The 22660-nt window shown below is 42.9% G+C and overlaps 1 protein-coding gene and 1 long non-coding RNA gene across 10 annotated transcripts in view; one reads left to right on the top strand and one right to left on the bottom strand.

Annotated features, from left to right (window-relative positions):
* Nucleotides 1-1106: 1106 nt before the first annotated feature.
* On the bottom strand, nucleotides 1107-20453 carry LOC121105236. Its single transcript, XR_005837711.1, has 3 exons — nucleotides 20337-20453; nucleotides 19066-19187; nucleotides 1107-1468 (listed from the first exon to the last, which is right to left on the bottom strand). It is a non-coding gene; the product is annotated as an uncharacterized LOC121105236 (long non-coding RNA).
* Nucleotides 19900-22660, top strand: part of TMEM260 (transmembrane protein 260) — a 73035-nt gene continuing 70274 nt past the window's right edge. For all 9 annotated transcript variants that reach the window (XR_005837708.1, XR_005837709.1, XR_005837710.1 and 6 more), the window contains exon 1: nucleotides 19900-20074. Coding sequence is in view for 6 of the 9 variants with exons in the window: in XM_040641874.1 (XP_040497808.1) it covers nucleotides 19915-20074 (160 nt within the window). In the remaining 3 variants the exon portion in view is untranslated. The remainder of the gene's footprint in view (nucleotides 20075-22660) is intronic.

A 22660-nucleotide genomic window follows, 5' to 3' on the forward strand; every position in this document is an offset into this window, starting at 1 on the left:
CTCTTCAGGCACTGTGGCCCCTCAGTTCCCAGTGACCCCCAGTCCTTTTGCTCTTGGTCCTTTCAATAACTTCAGACCCAATGTCACTTCCTTCTGCTGGTGTCGGCCACGGTGGCTCCAGCAGAGTCTGCAAGGTCCTTGCAGCTGGGACCACTTGTCTCCCTGAGATGTCTAAGACCCTCTGCTCAGGCTTCAGTGGCCACCAGCTCTGACCAGAAGGTAGCCCAAGACTACTTTCACAGAAAGTGTGTCCCCGAGTCTGCCCGGATAGACGGAAGTTCAGCTCAGGTCCAGCTCCGGAGGCCACCCTGAAGTAGATGGGCCCTAGAGGGACCACAGCCCAGGGAGCCATCTGAGGGGGCCCCGTGTGCCCGGCTTCCTTTGCCCCTGGTTGGGCCTTGAGGGACCCCCAGCACCTGTGTGGGACTTTGTGCTCCCCTCTCTGTATGAACCCAAGTTAGCTGGGGAACAGACAGCTTCCCAGCGCCCTTTTCAACGTGGCCGTGTGGTGCATCTCTTCAGTTAAAGGTTTTTCTTGTACGGGAGGGACACAAGGAGGTAGCTTGGCAGAGTTCAGGGACACCTCCTACCCCCGTGCACAATGGCCACCTAGCCCCTTTCAAAGCCACTCCAAATAAAGCGGAATATACATTAAAATAGTGCACTTGCTATGTAAGTACAACTTGAAGCCAGGTCATGTCATGAGAGGCCCCTCCAGCTTCCAACCAGAGCCCCATCCATATGGTCGTCCAGGAGCCATCTTTCCTCTGATGCGGCTCCTGGGCAGTCCTGCAGACTCCCCTCCCAGAAACCCAGGGAAGCCAGTCCCTCCTGGACTCCAAGCCTCCTGCGGGAAATGAGGCATCTATTCTGCTGCTGACCCCAAGATTCTACCAGGACCAGGAGCCTCCCAGATGCCACTTTTGGATACTCCATAGGCTTCTAAGCACATTCATGGAGATATTTCGTGTGGTAACAAAGCCTCCAAGCCGACCCTGACTCTTCTCTTGCTCTCTTGAAGTTCCTTTGGCCTCCATGTTTGTATGACTTGTTGACAATCTTCGGCCAGAAAAGAATAATGGAAACCCAGCAATCTCCTTCTCACTGGGGCAGCAGCATGGTCTTGTGTACATGGAAAGAGCACTCCCCAAATTCTTCAGCTTGTCAATTGTGTGATCGAGGGAGTTTGCTCCAACTTTCTAGGCCTCAGTTTCCTTTTTTATAAAGGAGAGGTGCTATGGGAACTAGGCTTAGTGTGGCATACTGCTACCCCAAAAGTGAAAATCGGTGCTACTGCCTCAGGCAGAGAATGGGGCAAGCTGGGTGCGTCACTGATCAGCTCATCTGCGTGTGGTTCCCTGGATCACATTTGTCCAAACTGCCTTTAAAAATGAAGTCATCTGTTATTCCTTCTTGGGTTTCTATTACCGAACAAGCTGTAATTTCAAAGCAACTAAGATCTGCCAGACTTGAAAAGAGAAAGAGCATTCTGAGAATTGCACAAAAATAAATATTTTCCTACCACAATATCGAGTTTTCACCACCGATCATGACATAATATGTTGGCTTTTAAAAATCATTGCGATTACTTATCTGAAATTTATTAAATGTGCCAGGGGAGAAGTTGCGATATAAAAGTGAAAAAACAAAACTGAAAACACTGCAGTTCCCATGAGCTTCTCTCATGCCACCTGGGGTTAGAGCCACACACTGAAGAACTATAGAGAGATTGTTAAATAGAATTCAATAGAATTTATTGTGCATAATTACAGTTACAGTTTTGACGAACACTAGTTGACAATCTTGTACCAATGCAAATGCACTTATATTTGGGAGTATTTCCCCCTAAAGCATTTTACCCTTTCAGCATCGTGGCAGGAACAGAATACTGTGAAGAACATTCGACTTTATATAAAGCCAAGTTCCAGTTCTGCCATCAACCAGCTGTGTGGCTCAGGTGAGACACTTAACCTTCCAGGTGTCTGCTTCTCTATCAGTCAAATAAGGAGTTGTAACTTTAGATCAGTGAGCCCCAGGGCACGCTAATCAGCAAGATCATATGGGGAGCTTTGAAAATGTGCAGATATCCAGGCTCTACCTGGAACTGCCAATTAGAATCTCCAGGGGTGGGCTCAGGAGTCCACATTTTTAAAAAGTTCTACCACATGTTTCTGATGATTCGCGAGTTTAAGGAATGCCTTGTTAGGAAGCTGGCCACATTTGATCTTTCTTTAACCCGCCTCTTTTCTCACTCTGCTTAAAAAGATGTCTCTCAATTTCACCTAGTTTCCTCCATTACGGTCCTGCTCCCTGCTCTGGGATTTCATGACACACTCCTTTGCATCTGCGGCCTTAAACACACACCTCTGGTTCCTCCTATGTCCTTGGGTTCCTCCTCCACTGGGAGCCCCACACTGTCCCTGCTGCTTGGGTTCCTGTCCCGCAGCTGACTAATCCCCATGGGTGAAGTCACCTATCAGGATGAACCCAGCCCCTCTCACCCCACCCCCACCCCTCACGCATCCACACACCCAAGTTCCAGGGCCAACCCTAGCCCAAGATAAAGGCACTTCAAAAATTAACTCAAGGATTCAGTGTCAAATAAAAGGGTACAGACAAGATAGTTGCCCATTGTGGTTAAAGTGGGGGCCCTGACATGAAATGTAGGAGTGTGAACTCTTGCTCCACCACTTGCTGGTTGTGTGATGTGGGCAAGGTACCAAACCTCTCCATAACCCCCTTTCCTATCTGTAAAATGGGTATACAAATGGTTTCTAGCTCACAGGTTGCTGGGAATGTAAAATGAGATCATGCAGCACAGCTAACATTTTTTTAGTGTTTATTACACAGCAGGCAGTGTGATAAGCATTGAATACACATTCATACATTTCACTGGTGGGGGGCAGTCCAAACCCGGGCAGGGAAGCTCAAAATCCACAGCCTCAGCCACCACTCTAAAATTTATGTGCTGCATTTGCTGAAGTGCCTAGCATACGGTAAGAACTGAATAAATATTTAACAAAAAGCCGGAATCTGGGCTCTTGTTTGTACACTGTGACTACTCCTTTATCTTGTGGTCTAATTTCAGCCACACTCTGTCTTATTCTCTATCCGAGACTCGATCTTCCCACCTTGTCTACTTGCCCAGTTCCCCCAGGACTCAGCCACCTTCTAAGAGCTTCCTCTTATAAGGCCTTCCTTCCTGACTTCTGTGTCTTTAACCCCACGTGGCCTCTCTGCTCTTCTGCCACTACCTTGAGAAGGATATGACTGTGCTAACTGATGGAAGATGGGAGACACACAGAAGACTCTTATGTCACACTGGCCCTCCCAGCCAAGGCCATCCTAGACCAGTTAGCAGCCAGCAGATCCTCAGACCTGTGAGCAAATTCAGTCAAGATCAGCAGTCACCACGCTGACTTCCCCATGGGCAAACATAAACCCTTACTGTTGTATGCCGTTGAGGTTTTGCAGGGTTTTCTTACACAGCATTATTGAAGCAATGGATGACGGGTGCATAATTGTTAAGTGATGTCACATGGAGGCAATAATAAAATCCAGAATGTGGGAAATCCTACAGGATAAATAATCCAGTTTCTTCTCTTGTCCTGTAGAATTCCCCACACTCTGAAGGCAGAAATGTTATAGTTAAAGGAGACTTAAGAAACATATGAGCCAAAGGCAATGTCTGGACCCTATATGAACCTCATTCAAACCAATCTGTCATTAAAAAATTTTATGAGATAATCATGGAAATTTAATACTAATAGGATAGTTGATAATATTAAGAAATTATTGTTAAATTTTAGATGTTATAATGGTAATATAGTTGTTTTTGTTTTTGTTTTTTAAAAAGAAACCATATCTCTGAGAGGAACATAGTGAAACGTTTATGGATGAAATGATATAATGTCCGGAATTTTCTTTAAAATAATCCAGTGAGGCAAAAAGTAGGGGAGAGTTATTGGTGAAACAAGATTAGCCATATATTGTTAAGTGCTGAAGCGGGGTGATGGGTTCTAGAGATTCATTATATTATTCTCCATAGTTCTGCGTATGTTTGAAAATTTCCATTATAGGGGCACCTGGGTGGTGCAGTGGGTTAGGTGTTTGACTCTTGGTTTTCGCTTGGGTCGTGATCTCAGGGTCGTGGGACTGAGCTCCATGCCAGGTTCCACACTCAGCACAGAGTCTGCTTGAGATTCTCTCCCTCCCTCTCCCTCTGTCCTCCCACTCGTGCTCACTCTCTCTCTCTCTTTGCAAAATAAATAAGTAAAACTTTTTTTAAAAAAAAGAATATTTTCATTATAAAAAGTAAGGAAAAAAGGAAAGAAGGAAGGGAGGGAGGGAGAGAGAAAGGAAGAGAAGAAAATTAACAACGTGCTAGGGATGAATGATGAATCACAAAATAAGATCAGAACTAAAGACTTGCCACCAGTGTCACTTACGGTAGAACCCCAAGCTAAGCTATTATGCCCTAATTTGAAGCTGTGGATCCTTCCATGTTAAAGGGGAAGCAACTATGATATAGTCTTTGAATATATATGAGGAAAAACTCACAATAGAATACACATGCAAACAATGATCTCAAGACCAATGAGGGTCTAATAAAGTCAACAGATCTAAGAAATGGCAGAATCCACATCCAAGGAAATAAATACAATAGAACAAGTCTCAGGACATTAAGAAGAAAATAGCAAGCATAAAACAAAAACTGGAAGTTATGAGAGAAAAGCTTATAATTATGAAATAGGCATAGGACAATAAAGAGTAAGTAATTAGAAATCAAGAAGTGAAAAAATACAGTTGATGATATATACTGTTAAAAAATTCATTAGATGAGCTTGCTAGTAGCCTATTTATAACTGGAGAGATATTTAGTAAATTGGAAGAAAGAATTAAGTAAATCTCTCAAAATGTAACTCAGAGAGGTAAGAAATGGAGAATATGAAAGAGATGCAGAAACAAGAAATCCAACTGGAGTTCCAGAAAAAAAGGAAAGACAACATAATAGAGAAGCAATCTTTGAAAATATAATAGCTAGTAATTTTCCAAAACCAAAAGAACAAGTGAATACCAAGCAGAATAAGAAAGTTCTATGTAGAAAATTCTATGCCCAGATATAGCACAGAAAATTTAAAAACAATAAAGGTGAAGGAAAAAAATCCCAAAACCTGCCAAGGGAAAAAAAAGGCAAAATAGGTAAAAGAATGATAATTAGATTGATAGTGGATTTCTTGGCAGTAGATAGCAGGGGGAAAAATACAGTAATAAAAGTGCTGAGGGGAAAATGATGAATCTAAAATTCTATACCTAGCTAAATCATCATTCAGAATCAGGCTGAAACAAAAGACAAGCATAGATCTACAGAGATTCAGAAACTACTAAAAAATATATTAAAAAAAAAAAAAGGTGAACCCAGAAGGAAATGGCATAATGAAAGAAGAAATAATGGGGAAAAAATGAGAAACGTGCTGATAAATCTAAGTATTGCATGAGAAAGCACTTTATTATTTTTTTTAAAGATTTTATTTACTTGTCATAGAGAGAGAGGGAGAAAGAGAGAGCCAGTGCACGAGCAGGGGTGGAGGGGGGGTAGAGGGGTGGGCAGCAGGCAGAGGGAAAAGCAGGCTCCCCACTGAGCAAGAGCCTGACAAGGGGACTCAATCCCAGCATGACCTGAGCTACCCAGGCATCTGAAAGCGCTTTATTTAAATATAAATACTATAACGTGTTTGATTACATTTTTCCCTGTCTGCACTACCATTACTCCTTAGGACCACTGAGAGTCTGTCTGCTCTCACCTAGATTCCTAGTTTGGTTACTGCTAACCACTTTCCCTGCCTCTCCATTCTGCAGCCAGAGTGAACTCTCTACAGCATAAACCATAAAACCCTTTGACAGTTTCCTAAGGTTTTTAGGAAAGAGGTCTTAGAATTACATGTGTGAGCAGATAAAATATGACACCAGCTTGAGTTTTGTTTTTGCTGCTCTGGATACTTTTTCCTTCTCCATCCCAGGAAGGAACTTAGATCCCTGTGCTCACTTGACTCTGTGTTGGAGAACTAAAAGGAGAGGTTATCAGGAAGAAGACAACTCCAGGCTCAGCTTTCATTTGTGACATTTGGGCTCATAAATGTTGGCTTGTCCCAGACAGGGAGAGGAAGGGCAGAAGAGCTGAGGATTTAAGACACAGAAGTAGTCAAACTAGAGGGGTAAGAGAGATTTCCAGAGACAAGAGATCAGATTCTTGAAGGTTTTCAAGCAGGTAGAGACCCACGTTCACTTGTTAGCAACACTTGAGACTAAGCACTGATGGAGAATGCTGAAGTCAGGTAAAGGGAACTAGGATGGGACTACATACACACAGAGATGTCTCTTTCCTATCCAAGGGGAATATTTCTACAGACCCAAACTTAGCATTGGCATTGATGACATCTGCCTTCAAGAGAGAATGTGGACTTGGACAATGGGCACACCAGTAGAGGCCACCGTACAGATTAAGCCCAGAATATTGTGGCTGTGTAAGGCTCAAGACTCTCATATGACCTGGATAAAGTGGAAAGGAGCCCCTGTAACGACTGGGAAAAGTTCCTGAAAACCAAGTGGAATAGAGACTCAAAATAGATGGTTTGATTTATTGAAATAAAGTCAATGTACCCTTATGGTGTAAATTAAAATTCCTCTCTGGTTCACTTGGGTTACCATCTCCACATGAAATAGCTTACCCACCCCCAATCTACCTAGGTTCACCCTTTACAGCCTACCCTGTGCTCTGCACTCTAGGTCCACAGATCTGTTTCCTTGAATACACCATGTCCTCTTCAACTCCAGGGGTTTGCACACACCCCGTTCACTACTTCCCCCAGACAGCTCTTATGTGGCAAACTCCAAACTCTTTCTCCACTTCAGGTCTCAGCTTCTTTAAAGCTGCCCATGTGATCCTATAATCGCCTGCATGTCCCCAGTCAGAGCCCACATCACACGGGGTTGTAAAAGCCGGATTATAGGTCTGTGAACAGTGAGGTCTGTGAACTCTGGGAGGACAGACATAATGCCTGCCATACATATAATTGTTTACCAATGCACAAAGCCTGGCACACAGTAGATAGAACCCCAGTTGATATTTTTGAGGTGAATAATAATAATAATACTGTTAGTAATATATAATTACTGTTAATATAATAAAAATGTTGTTACAAACATTTGTTGGAGTCTTTACTCTGTGTTGGGCTGGCTACTAAGCACTTACCCTAGATTATTTTATTTAATTCTTGTAATATTCCCATTTTATAAATAGGAAAAATAAGATAAGAGAAATGAAGCAACTTGTCCAGCTAGTAAGTGATCATGGTGGGACTGACCTCAGGCAGAGGAACACCAAAGCCCATGGAGTTAACCATTGCCTTCTGGTCCTGAAAGGAACGTGGATCCTGGTAGGCCAGATACCACATGCTCCTGGACTCCAGCGAGACGACCATTCTGCTGAGAGGCCCATCTCACTGTTCATGACCGCTTCCTGCAATCTGTGCGTGCTGTCTGCTCACTCCATGCCCCCCTTCGACTACTCTTGCAACGTTCCTTCATTTCTACAAGCAAGTATGCTTATGTACTACCCTCACTGCTTTCTATGGTGGAAACCTAGCAAACCCATCTTCTTTCATGTGCACGGGGGAGGAAGCTCTCATTTGTCCTTCACATAGTATATTTGAATCCAAATGATAACATGTGATGAATGGTGCCTCTCCAGACTCCACTCATTTGCAGTCAGCTTATTGCAAACGTCCTGAGCCCAATCTCGTGATTCAATCAAATGATGTACTCAATATGGTGTATTCTCACAAGAAAACAAAGCCCTTTTACTGGGTTTGTGGAAAAATAAAACACTAGGAATGGCATTAACTGCCCAGTTTGCCATATTCCTTCTCCTGATGCCTGATAGAAGTCTCATGTGTTCGGGTAGTCTTCGTCTCGGCTGATCTTTGGCTGCACTTGGACTTGCTGTTACTATCCTTCCCAGGTGAGGATTCAACTCTCAGCATCCCCACCTTTCCCATCTTAGAGAGACAGGCAGTAGGGATAGAACTTGGGCATCATCTAACAGGATGTAAAGCCAGCCCCAGAATCCATGGGGTTCAGATTCCAGAAGTGCCCCCTCTCCCTACTGCACTTAAGCTCTCATCTTTATTGGAGCTCCCACCCTTCAGAGAAAAGCCAGTCTCCCACTGAGCTCTGTTAACTGAGAGGTAAGGGGCTTCTCCCTCGCTCGTCCTTTTTTATTCCTAAGGTCCAAACAAAAGAAAGAAGATCCATCTTATCTTACTTAGGTAGACAAATTTAACAAGACACCCTTCTGATGGGTCGTGAAACACTAAGCTGTCTTTTGACTCTCAAAACATGTTGAGCCCATGCTTGCCTTCTTTTAAACCCCAACTACTACTGTCCTACTATTTTCTAACAGGAAGGAAAAGTATCAGTCTTAGAAAATCATTAAAATTCAGTCTGACACCTATTTTACATTTTTTTCTCCCTAACTTCCAAGATTAGATCATCACAAGCAAACCGACACTTTTAAAGGCAACATCCCCAACTTTCATGTTTAGTGTGACTGAATGACTAACCATAGAATTTCAGGTCAGGGAGAAGTAAAGAGCAGGGTCACAGCCTGACTGCCCAATAGGGTCTCGGGCTATCGATCCTCCAAGAGCACCATCCAGGGACTCCGCTGCCTACACTCACAGAGACCATTGCATAGTCCATGATAAATAGACTTTACTTATTTTTTTAATTTTTTAAGTTTTATTCAAATTCCAGTTAACATACACTGTCATATTAGTTTCAGGTGTGCAATTTAGAGATTCAGCACTTACATACAACACCGAGTGCTCATCACAACAAGCACAGCCCCCAATCCTCATTCCCTATTTAACCCATCCCCCCCCCCACCTCCTCTCTGGTTACCATCAGTTTGTTCTCTATAGTTAAGAGTCTATTTTATGGTTTGTCTCTCTGTTTTTTCCCCTATGATCATTTGTTTTGTTTCTTAAATTCCACATATGAGTGAAATCATATGGTATTTGTCTTTCTCCGACTGACTCGTTTTGCTTAGCATAATACTCTCTAGCTCCATCCACATTGTCACACATGGCAAGATATCATTCTTTTTGTGGCTGAGTAATATTCCATTGTTTATATATACCACATCTTCTTTATCCATTCATCAGTTGACGGACATTTGGGCTCTTTCCATCATTTGGCTATTGTAGACAATGCTGCTATAGACATTGGGGTGCATGTATCCCTTCAAATTAGTATTTTTGTACCCTTTGGGTAAATACCTAGTAGTGCAATTGCTGGATCATAGAGTAGTTCAATTTTTAACTTTTTTTTTTAAGATTTTATTTATTTATTCGACAGAGATAGAGACAGCCAGCGAGAGAGCGAACACAAGCAGGGGCAGTGGGAGAGGAAGAAGCAGGCTCACAGCGGAGGAGCCTGATGTGGGGCTCGATACCATAACGCTGGGATCACGCCCTGAGCTGAAGGCAGATGCCTAACCGCTGTGCCACCCAGGCGCCCCAATTTTTAACTTTTTTTTAAAAAGATTTTATTTATTTATTTATTTATTTATTTATTTATTTATTTATGAGAGAGGTTGGGGGGAGAGAGAAAGAGAGAGAGAGTAGGGAGAGGAGCAGAGGGAGAAGGATAAGCAGACTCTGAGCTGAGCATGGAGCTGGATGTGGGGCTCAATCCCATGACCCTGAGATCATGACCTGAACCAAAATCAAGGGTCAGATGCTTAATCGGCTAAGCCACTGAGGCGCCCCTACTTTTAACTTTTTGAGGAATCTCCATACTGTTTTCCAGAGTGGCTACACCAGTTTGCATTCCCACCCACAGCGTAAGAGGGTGCCCCTTTCTCCACACCTCACCAACACCTGTGCTGTTAATTTTAGCCATTCTGACAGGTGTGAGGTGATATCTCATTGTAGTTGTAATTGTATATAGAATCACTACTTGTATACATATAAATGAAAATATTTAATTCATTTTATCAACTATGTTAAATTCATCAAGACGTTACATATCTATACTTCAGTAATTTTTCTTTAGATGTTGAAAGCATCAATGCAGGAATCCCGAGAGAAAGAAATATACTAGGCTGAGAGGCAGGTACTAGATCATTATTCCAGTGACTAGGAGCTTGTAAACCCTGTCACATGGAAGGTCCTTTGTTCTACTAACTAAATGCCTTCAATGACTTTGAGTATGCTAGTTTGGGCAACCTAACATGCTGTACAGAAAAAAGGGGAAGAACTTGGAGTTTGCAAAGGCAGCTTTGGGAGAGAGGGGGATGAGGAGGGGAGCGGGTAGGAAGCTGAGGTGATGGCTGTTGGTGGAATGAAAAAGTATTCCCATTCTCCTAGAACCAACTCCTTTGGCGCGAGTGGATTTCCATGGAAACTGGAAAAAGGGCTGAGGTTGGGCTGATGCAGCATGACCAAAGAGCTAGAGGCAGAGAACACGGTGGCAAGACTTCCCACCCTGAAATATTAGGAAGGGGTTTGGACCATGGAATTAGGTGTTTATCCAAGGTAGACCAAGTCTCCAGGGAGCAAGGATCTTCCCAGATCACATCTAGGCTGCAAATGAATGCTTGGTTTCTTTCATATATTTTCATTTCTTTTTTTTAATTATTATAATAATATTTTTTATTATATTATGTTAGTCACCATACAGTACATCCTGGTTTTTGATGTAATATATTTTCATTTCTAATAAATTAACTTTGAAATGGAAGTAGAAAAGTGTAAGTTTTACTTGTCCTATTTTAAAATTATATCCTCGAGTGTTTCTTCCAAATGTTATAGTAATGATAGCAAAGATTTATTGTGGCTCACAATGAACCAAGTTTTGTTCTTTTTATTATTTATTTATTATTCAGACCAAATTTATGGGGATGGCACTACTGTCATTCTATTTATTTATTTATTTATTTATTTTTCATTTTTTTGTCATTTTAATTTTTTAAATGAGTAATCTGAGGACCATAAAAGTTAAGAAACTTGTTCAAGTTCACAAGGATAATTAGTAGAGCCAGGATTTAACACAAGCTGCTCCCTGAACTATTATGAAAATGCTTAATGTCACATATGTGCTATAATTACTTTCTAAATTACCTGCGTAGTTATATGTCTCTTAAATTTCTTTTGTCACATTTGATTTATATCTTCTTAAGTCTGGTTTAGGAATGATCTTCCTTAGAGTGGGTGGTTTAGATATAATCTCTTCTGAAAACAATTGGCAAAGTTATATATCCTCTCTACAACATTTCTACTGCTAATCATCCAATACTTTTTGAGTACTTATTATGTAGGTGCCATGATAGGCACTGGGATAAATCCACAGTTTTAGTATTCAATATTCATATTCAATCTAATAGGTACATTTTAATATCATCTTTACATCTTTTACATCTGAATGTAAAAAACTTCATTATCTGACTCTGAATTAGAACAAAAAGATTTTTAAAAAACTCTAGCTGAATTATTCAGGTATAAGTCTACCAGATTTTGAAACAGTAGTACCATAATATTTATTATGAGACTTTTCTGTGTTGGGGCCAGACATTTCTTTTCTTAAATGCATATCGTGTTGATGGTTTGACTTTTCCAACCATCCTGCCTCAAATGCGTTTTCTTGGGGCGCCTGGGTGGCACAGCGGTTAAGCGTCTGCCTTCGGCTCAGGGCGTGATCCTGGCGTTATGGGATCGAGCCCCACATCAGGCTCGTCCACTGTGAGCCTGCTTCTTCCTCTCCCACTCCCCCTGCTTATGTTCCCTCTCTCGCTGGCTGTCTCTATCTCTGTCGAATAAATAAATAAAATCTTTAAAAAAAAATGCGTTTTCTTTGGTCAGGCAGAAAAACAAAATAATATTTGCCCCGTATATTTTCTTAATTTTTGTACCAAGGGTCTTATTGGAGGGAATATTAAAGATGGCTATAATTTCTTTCCTATTCCCTTTATAGGTAGAGCCTAACTTCCCTTCCTTTGAATCTGGGCTGGTCTTAGTAACTTGTCTGACCAACGGAATATAGCAAAAGCGACATTCTGGGTCTTCTGAGGCCGAGACATGAAACAAAACAGAACAGAACAAAAACCCCTGCAGCTTCCGTTCTGGCCTCTCATAATTCTTTAGGAAACTTGAGCAGTAATAAGGTCAAGTACCATGAGACTGCAATGCTGGAGAAGCTACACGTGACTACCCAGAGCAAAAGTTTCAGCTGAGCCCAGCATTNCTGCCATCCCCACCCAGGCATCAGACACGTAATGAAGGCATCTTGGACCTTGCAGACCATCTACCTGCCGAATACCACCAAGCGACCTCAGTCCATGCCATACAGAGCAGGAGAAACGCATAGCGAAGCCCTGTCTACATTTCTGACTCACGAAATTGTGTTTAATAAATGGCTTTGTTATATGCCAGTAAATTTTAGGGTAGTTTTTTTTTTTTTTTGCTTTTTTTTTTTTTAAGATTTATTTATTCATTTGAGAGAGTGCACGTACATGCGAATGGGGGGAGGGGCAGAGGGAGAGGGAGGGGATCGCAAGCAGACTCCCCACTGAGTGCCGAGCCAGAGGGGAGGGGGATTCGATCTCATGACCCTGAGATCATGACCTGAATGGAAACCAAGAGTTGGATGCTCAACTGACTGAGCCACCCAGTGCCCCTAGGGTAGTTGTTAACAGCAGATAACTGGAACAAAGATTTTCAAAATACTTAATAAAAAATTAATTTCTCTAATATGGATACAATTATATTTGCAAATCAAAGTAGAATGGTGAAATGAGAGAATTTTTTAAATGTAATTCAAACAGAAAACAACTGATTTAGGGCAAACATTTATATGGCTCCCATATTTCAGGCTCTTCATATAATCTGCAATTCAAAGTAGCTGTGGTTTTGACTGCTTTGCATTCTCATTTGTTCCTTTACAAATACTTTCTTGTTCTTTATCAAAGTAATACAATGCACATGGCAAAATGTATAATAGTACAGGACACCTCCTAACGAAAGCAGCATCTTCCATCCTGCTTCTCTCCTCCCACTAGTCTCCTTTTTCAGAGGCAACCACTTTCAACCTTTTCTGGTTTTGGTCCTTCTCATGACTACCTCCCTAACTAATGGGCTTCCAAAGCTACCTGTTATCAATTTAAGACACTATCTCCTGATGAATGAGTAGGACACACAGACAGAATGAGGATGTGGTTCATCACTCTGATCCTCGCCTCCACTTCTAATTTTGAGAGTTGTCAGAGTACCTTATCTAATTGTCGCTTTTGTGCCTTTAAATAATATTCCTTTTTTCTGTGCTATCTTACAGTTTTGTTTAAAGAAATTGGTTTGTTGCAACTTTGAAGACTACTGATAGACATCACACTATAAAACCAAATATTTGCTTTTGCCAAAGGTCTGGAGCACAATTCACCAAATTTATGTTCGAAAGTAAATTGGTTTCAGGAGTGAGTTTAGTATATAGTAGGTCACCAGAAGGGATTTTGAAAGGAAATTTACTTTCATGCTGAAATCTATTTTCCTTGAGTATAAAACACCTCCCTATAATCCCTTACATTACACCAAACTAAAAAGATGCAGGGACAATCATGAGTTATCACATGCCAACTCAGGGAAATATTCTGCTTAGCATTCGTTACAAAACTGTCTGCTCGATAACTGCTCCACAGTCTCCCTTCCTTCCCGTGTTTTCATGGTGAGACGCATCACGTATAGATAGGAGAGTGCATAAAACATTGATGGATAGTTTAAGGAATAATTATAAAGAAAATACCCAAGTAGCCACCGCCCAGGTCAAGAACAGAAGCACAGACAGCACAGTAAAGCCCACAGGTATCCCTCCCCATCATAGTCCCCCGACCCCCGAGGTAACTACCATTAGCCCAACATCAGTGATGATTTTTAAATTTTCTTTATAGTTTAAAACTTTATGGATAGATCTCCAAGCAATTTAGCCTAGTTTCACTATCTTTTAACTTTAAACAACTAGACTCATTCTATCTGTACTATTTTATCACTGTTTCTTTCGCTTGGTGTTTTTCATGAGAGGTATCCATACTTTTCCGTGGTGGTTGTAAGTTTGCTCATTCTCTTTGTGGTGTAGCATGTTATTGTAGAAATATACCAGGATTTATTTCTCTGTTCCACTGTTGAGGGGTGCTTGGGATTGTTCGTATTTGGGGGCTCTTATGAACAATAATGCTACGTACATTTTTTGTAACTGTGTCTGGCTTCTCTAGGTACAAACACAGTGTGGAATTGCTAGGATCCAGGCTCTGCATATCTTTGTCTTTCCTAGAAAAACATGTGCTTTCCAAAATGGTTGTACCGATTTACACTCCTGCTAGCATTTCCATTGTTCTACATACTTGCTGACATTAAATATAGTTGGACATTTATTTTTGTTAACCTGGTAGGTGTGTGGTATCCCGCAGGGGTTTCATTTTGCACTTCTCTGATGACTAATGAGGTTGAACACATTTTCATACTTTCACTGACAGTTCTAGGTCAAATTATATAAATATCTTATAGATTTTTGATACATGTAGCTAAACTGCCCTCTAAAACATGATACCAAATTACTTCATCACCAACACTCCATAGATATTGAATATCTTTAACAAGTGGAAAGATCGAAAATGACTTTGTTTTGGTATTTATTTCGAATTCTTTTGGCTACTAGTACATTTGAGAGTTTAAGATTATTTTCTAAGGCACTGTATAGGGACGTTGGAGTCTTCTTGCATCGTCCTACTGTAGATGGTTTATTGGCTGGTATTCCAGGTATCTAATTTCTAATCTAAAGTCCCACATCTAAAATTTTACAGGTATTAGTAAGATTAAGACACACTTGACTTTATTTTAAGTGGGGTTTACTGGTAATAATGACTTCTAAATGACAATTTTTAAGGCAGATTTCAGTGCATTAATTTCTGTGAAGCTGCTGTGAATGTTCAGAAAGAATAAAACTAAGGGGAGTGACTCCTGCTTCCGGAAAGATGGAGTAGACACCTTTCCCTATTCCTCCTGCTCTGACAACTAAACATTATATGTAAGACAATGACAAGAAGAGTAAAGGTGGAGAGAAGAAGGCAGACCAGATAGGAGCCTCAGAAGTTTAACAACAACTTGATAGTGAGTTCCCTGGGTTTTCTTTTTGCCTCATGGGTCCTAGACTGGATGCTAGAGAAGCTGACAACCCAGAGACACCAATGGGCATAGACCAAAAAGCCCCAACAAAAGCATGCTTTCTCTGGTCAAAGGATGGGGAAAGCATCAGGACAGACACATTAAGAAAGTAACATCTCTACTACAGCCAAAAACCGAAGAAAAAACTGTGCCCCCAGCCCCTACCCATTCTAGCAAAGGCTGAGTAACGACCTAAACTTCCATGCTCTCCGGGTGCCCCCAAATACCCACCAGGGTGATGTTGGAGAAGGCAGAGGAAGGAGCCAGAACTTTCATTCTGGCTGGGTAGTAATGGGGCCCCTCTTCTCCACGATATCAGTGGAGTTCATGCAAGGGGTCTAGACTTCCACCCTTACCCAGCAGTAGTGAGCTGCCCCTCTTTCTCTCTTTAATAGGGTGATATCAGACGGAGCCTAAAGGGGAGTCAGGATTTTCACCAGCAGCCCAAAAAAGGAGGCCACTTCCCTGCCCTGCCTCCTCCTCACTGTGGTGTCATCAGAAGCCACAGCGGAATAGTAATAAGATGTTCCTAGCCCCTCCCCCTGCCCGGCCCAGCTAGGCAGGTATCAGTGGAGGCGTAGTGAGAAGCTGGAATGCCCATGTCTGCCCTGCTATATTGAGGATCCGTTCCCTTAGGTATCCATAGAAGCTAGGTACTGGCCATAAATGCCAGGAAGACTTTGCTTTCCCTGGGGACCTAAGAGGCCACACAAATGATCTTATTTCCCTTTTGTTTTGCTTTCAAGACTCCCAGAGCCAAATTTGGTATACCATATGCCCATACATTCATATATTTACTTCCCTTCAATCTGATATTCTATTTCTAATTCACGTGTTCCCTGACTGTGAATTTGTGTTATGTATACTGTGATGGTCTTTGGATGAGTCACCTTGCCTTGGCTACATTCTTCAGTTTTTCAATCAAACACCAATCTCAGTATTTCGTGAAGATATTTTGTAGCTGTGATGAAAGTCTGTGATCAATTGACTTTAAGACAGGAAGATTATCCTAAATAATCTGGGTAGACATGATTCAATCATTTGAAAGGCCTTCAGAGCAGAGATGAGGACTCCCTGATGAAGAAGAAATTCCACCTGTGGACAGCAGCTTCACCCCATGCCCAAGACTTCCAGCCTGCCCTTCCTGATGGTCTGCTCTAGGGATTTCATACTTGCCTAGCCAGCCTCCACAAACACGAGAGACAATTCCTTGCAATAAATTTTGTGGCACCCATCTATCTCCCACTATTTTGTTTCTCTGGCTGAATCCTAAGTACTACAAATATTTTTCTAATTTATAGTATGTATTACAGTAGCTGTCTCTAGCCCATTGTGGAATGAACCAGAACATGTATAATATGTACATGTTCCTTATATATGTCGCTAGTGTCCCCAAGGGTCAAGTTCAACTGTCATGCATTCCCTGAATTTCCCTCCTGAACTCTAGTATTTTCTGTCTTCATCCTTCCTCTTGTTTCTTCCTTGGTTCCATCCCCTCTGGCCTCCTGTACAGCTTTACTTCATTATGTCTGTCTCCCAATACTCTCTTGGATTACAAAAAAAGCCATTTGACACTTCAATCCCTATGACTTCCCATACTACTTCTCTCTTTCCCTTCACCGCCACACTTCTTACAAATGTATTCTATTTTCTCTTCTTCCATGTCCTCATTTCCTACCCACTACTGCCTGGTTTCCATACCTACTACTCTCCTGAAACTCACCCCTTGAACTTTCAAGGATCATACGCTTCCAACTCACCAAATCTAACTACAGCAGCACCTGCTAGTTGCATTCCGATATCCATTCTCCCCTTCTTCCTTGGTAATAGAATTCTGAAAAGCCATCTAGCTGCAAAGATGCATTTCTCAACCGCCTTTGCCTCTAGGAGTTCCCTGTTACTCAACTGCGACCGATGAGATGTAGCATAATTGTGTAATGGCATTTCCATAACCCTCTTTTAAAGGATGGGACATTCCCATCGCTTCCCATCCTTTCTCTTTCTTCCTCAAATACAGATGAAATGTCTGGAGCATTAGCATCTGTCATGAGTCAAGAGATGACCTTGAGGACATAAGTTGAGTAAGATGGGGCAGAGAAATATAAGGAGCACAGTGTTTTCCTTAATGACATGAAAGAGTTGCCAAATCAACATTGGACTGACTGCTTTCAGACCTCTACATAAGAAAATAAATGTCTGCATGGTTAAGACGGTGCTGCAGAGTCTCTGTTACCAGCAGCTAAATGCAATCCCTAACAGATACACCAGTGGTCTCTTATCGTGCATGGATCCATCCCTTATGCCAAAGTATGTTAAGTACTATTTTGTGCCAGTCACCATTTTAGGCATGGTATATGGTGAAAATAAGACAGGCAAATTCTGCCAGGTTTGAAATGTTGTTTAGATATATAAATAGGGAAATCACATTGCAGTTATTTTCTCTTAAAAGCAGTCGCTTAAAGGAAAGGATGGTAGTGTGTAGTTTTGGGATTTATTAGACTATAGTTGTTACTTAAAATTTCAATACAATGATTTTGGGAAAGGAGGCAGAAAGAGAAAAAATGAGTCTACAAGCAAGCCCTGGCGTGCTCTAGTATTTGGAGGTCTGACAAAAGCGAAGCCAGGGCAGCGAGGCCAGTGGTGGAAGGAGAGCCAGAGCAGTGTCCTTTCCAGGAAGCCTGGAGGAGACAGTGCTCCAGGTGGGAGCGAGGCATCAGCTTACTTCCTGAGAGGCAGAGTCGGGCACAGACAGAGAACTGGCCCTGCTTCATCCTCAAAGGGGATTAACTGTGAGGCTAACGAAGCTTAAGTCTCACGGCCTGTCACGAAGCACAGGCTCCTTTCAATGCCTGTACCTAATTTTGTATCTACAGTTTTGAATTCTTTTGCTTAGACGATTCTCCAAATTGTATAAACTCAAGCCCCACAAAACCTTGATCTGGTCCTCTTCACTGTCCTTCCCTGCTCTGTGACAACCTGACCACATATCCTTCACTGACATCATTTCTTCCTTGGCTTCTTGGGGCACATTCCCCTCCACCACTGTTCTCTCCTCCTCTTCTGCCATTCCCGAAATGAAGATAGGGGCTAATACTTGACCTTGTTCTCGATACACTAAGCCTCGGTGAACTTACTCATCCTTCTCATCCCTACATGAGAACTCCCAAATTCCTACTTCCAACACTGATCTCTACTACCCATACACCGGCGAAGAATTATGCCTTTTTGAAATAATTTGCCATGATAAAACCGTAACTTTTTTATAAAGCTCAGGAGCAAAAGATGAAATGGACATGCTTGGCTCAGTCAGCAAGAATCACTGGCATGCTCTTTTGGAGAAGAAATAGAAAGCAGCCTGTGTTAGCACGATGGAAGTCAGTTTTTTATAAACCTAATCTGCAAAGTGACATCCATCACTCATGCCTTGCGCTCCTGATAGCTCTGGGCCCCACACCAGGGAAAGGATTACATAAAGGAATGAATACCCGCAGTCCGGGATCATTGGGAGCCCTTTTAAAAGCTTCCTACCACACGGCCCCTGCCCTTCAGGAACCCCCAGTATGGCTGAGAAAGTATTATGTAAGTACCTGAGAAAGACTAAGGTATTGCCGGCGCCAATCTAGGTAGGTGTACTTTACCCTACAGCTGAGACGCTGAGTTCCTGTCAGATTGCTTGTGACACGTTTTAGATTATCTCCGGTGTACTTTGAGATGCATTCCACAGAGGATGCCCTCCTCCCCTCCCACTTCAGAAGAATTACTGTAATAATGTAAAATGTAAATTTAAAAATCTTACTAAGAGCCGTGCTATGTGGTTGTCCAGTAGTCCCGGTTCTTTCCCTCGTTGCAGCTAACGGCGTACAGCGTACGTGTCTCCGTTTCATTTGTCCTGTTGTGTCAAAGCTCCACCGTCATACCCTGTTCATTAAAGCGGAGACAACTTTAGCAGGATATGAATTATTGGTATTAACACAGAAACTCAAGTTTCTCAACTCATCGGTTGAGTTTTCCTCGGGGTATAAGGAAGAAAATAGACTAACAAGAGCATTTTAATCTCTCTGAAAACAACTCAGCGATTTAATAATTCGCACACGGGCTTGTAATTAATCGTGGTAAACATGCGATTGATGGCGATGTATTGGCCTGCTTCGCGCACACCGTACGCACGCTTTCCCGGGTTCTTGCATGGTGCAGGCTCGGGCTCGCGATCGCGGCCCTCGCGTGTAGTTCCACCCCACACCAGCGGGGGCAGAGGCAGCCCTCGCGCACCCCGGTTTGCGACCCCGCTCTGTTTCTGTCAGACCCGACCAAGTCAGTGTGTGGGGGGGAGGCCGTACACACGGCAGTCCCGGGCCCAGGCTGGCTTTCTTAAAAGAAGGCTCTTGCTCGTGGTGGGCGACTGTAAAGCACATTATCACCCCGTGGATCCCACCGCGCGGCGCGCTACTACCGAACCCTCTGCCGGCTGGTGCCAGGCGGGCCGCGTCCTCTCCCCGCGCCCGGCGGAGGAAGGTGCGGTCCGGGGAGGGGCGGAGGTCCGACCCGGAAGCCGCCGCGCGGGCTGCGCTCGCCTCTCGCCGGGAAGCTCCCTGCCACCCGAGTCTCGGGGCTCGCCGCGGCCTCCTTCCCCGGGCGCCGTGGGCCCATGGGTCTCCATGGCGACGGCAGGGGCCCGGCCGGGGGGCGGGCAGCCCGGGTGGGGCCGCGGCGCTCCGGGGGCCTCCGCGGCGGCGTGGCAGTGTTCGCCGCCGTGGCCGCCGTGTTCACCCTCACGCTGCCCCCCTCGGTGCCGGGGGGAGACTCGGGTAAAGTATCTCAGGGCCGCCCTCCGCCCCTGTCCGTGGTCGGTCAGCTCGCGCCCCCCGTCCGCCCGTGCTCCGCGCAGGGTTTTGCGTGCCAGGACCAACTTCTGTTCCCGTTCCTGTAGCTCGTGTCTGTAGTTCTCCGGCTTTGGAGAAGGGGCTTGTTTGCCTGGTGGGACTTCGCGGCCTGTGCACCTGGCCAAATCATTTTTCGGGACCCGAGTTTTCGCTTTCCGTTCCTTTTTAGCCCACAAATGTTACTTACTGAGTCCTTATTGTGTTCCAGACAAGAGGAGGCACAGTGGTGGTGACCAGGTCTGGTGGGCAGCGTTCTAGGGCGGGTAGGGACAGTACACGCACTCCTGACTAAACAGCGCCGACCGCCGGGGGGGGGGGGGCCGGAATGCGGGATAGGTGGGGGCGGGGGCGGCTGGTGCCTCCTGCAGAATGGCCCGCCGGCAGAGGCCTCCGAGCAGGATACTTGAGTTGAAACCTGAATGTTGACAAGGAACCGGCCACGCAGAATATTTGAGGGAGAACACTTAAAAGAGTGGTAGCCAGTGGTGGCTTAAAGCAAGCTGCTTCTATTAAAAAGAAAAGTACGGACCACTGAAGTCACATGAGCAATTATTACATGTTTGTTATAGGATTGTCACATATTTGGGATGAGGAGCAAGAGCCGGGTTCCGTTTTTGGTTTTGTCTTGCTGCCAGATTAAGTGACCATCCGATAATGGCAGTAGTGCTGTAACTTCTCGTAGTGAACCTATAGATTGAAAAAATGGAGTGTACTAGTTACCTCTTGCTTCATAACAAGATGACCCCAAAGTTCGTGGCTTAAAACAACAGATGTTTATTATCTCACCTTTCCTGTGCATCAGGAATCTCGGTGCAGGTTAGCTGGGTGCTTTTACTAGGACAGAGTTGTTGTCATGGGGTGGGCGGGAGCTGCAGTCTTCTCAGGGCTCATCTTGGGAGAGGATTCGCTTCTCACCTCAATCAAGGTCTTTACCACGTGGGTCTCTCGGGAAGCTGACTCTTGTGAAAAGAAAGAGATGGCACCTTCGTCTGACACGTCTGTCATTTCCTAAACCTAGTCGTGGAAGTGATTGATAGACCACTGCCCTGTTTTATTCTTGGCAGTAAGCCTGTAAATCCAGCCCACGCTCACGGGGAAGAGGATTATATAGTGAGAACACCAGGAGTTGGGGATCACTGGGGGCCATCTTCCGGGCTACCTTCCACATTGAGGATCCTTGATGTTCCTTTTACAAATCATTACCTTTATTCTTTCTTTCAAGTCCTATTGAACAAATAGGAGCAGTGTTTCATTAGTATAGTCGGGAATGGAGTTACCGTGTTTCCAAGGCTTACATTACATAATAGAAATAACTATAGTTGTGAGAGTTTTGACAATGGAGAGCATTACTTAAAGATTGAGTAGTTCTGTACCTTTAAAAAAAAAGAAAGAAAACATTGACAGTTGCTTACTATGGTTCTTTGAGCCTGAAGTTTTGGGTGGGATGAATAAAAATAACACTTATTGAGCACTTACTATATGCTGGGCACTGTTCCAAGTGCTTTACATGGATTATTGTTTTAATCCAGTTACTGTCCCTATGAGGTAGGTACTTTCAGTGTCTTCCTTTTATAGCTGACAAAACTAAGGCTAAGCTGTGTCCAAAATCACACAGCTAGAACGCGGGGGCAGTTGAGGAAAGAACTCAAATAGATTGACTTTAGAACATACTTTCTTAACCTCTGCTCTAAGTTCCTTGTTAAATCTGTCATCACATATATAGTGTTATTTAAAGTCTATTTAAAATCTATGATTGGTATCTTTGTTAATACTGTTATTTTTTTCCCAGTAGAATAAAGTTATCTATTTACATCGAGTTACCAGACTTTTTAGGTGTTCTGATTTGTTTGGTTTGATACTAAGTAGAGGTTGCTTCTAATAATTTTGGTGTTCATTGTTGGAAATGATAAATAAACTTTTCCAAGTATTGCCAGTAAAATCTGTATAATATCTTTGATAATCTTGTTTATATGTTGAAAATACTGTCCTCCTTGAATGTTGTGTTTATGAAGTCTATTTTTTATCAATAAACAGAACACATCTCAAAAGCAATATAAAGTATGTATTTTTCTTTTTGAGAAGTCTTAAATTATACTCCATGCATCTGTCACATTGTGTAGCCTTGCCAAAATTATTTTTTGCACTATTTGATACATAGTTGATTTACTGGCGGGAATACTCATGATCCCTTGGAGGAGAGTGTGGGAATCTCGTCTTCTATTTGTTATTCTTGGGGAAAATGAAGTAGCTTGTTTATGTGTTTATATATTTTAAGATTACTGTCTTTAACAGACTTGCTAGATGAGAATATAGTTGGGTAATTAATATAAAAAGTGTAATACAGAGGGAGCTGGTTTTTGTAAAGTTTAAGCATCCACTAACAATTCTGAGCTTGCCATCCGTTTGCATCTCAGACAGAAAAGCTGTAATTCTCAAACTTGAACGTTCCTCTGAATTGCCTCGGAAACTTGAGCCCCAGGGCCAGAGGGTCTTAATATAGGTAGGTTTGGT

The sequence above is a fragment of the Ursus maritimus genome, unplaced genomic scaffold, assembly GCF_017311325.1.
Source record: "Ursus maritimus isolate PB19 unplaced genomic scaffold, ASM1731132v1 scaffold_25, whole genome shotgun sequence".
NCBI lineage: Eukaryota > Metazoa > Chordata > Mammalia > Carnivora > Ursidae > Ursus > Ursus maritimus.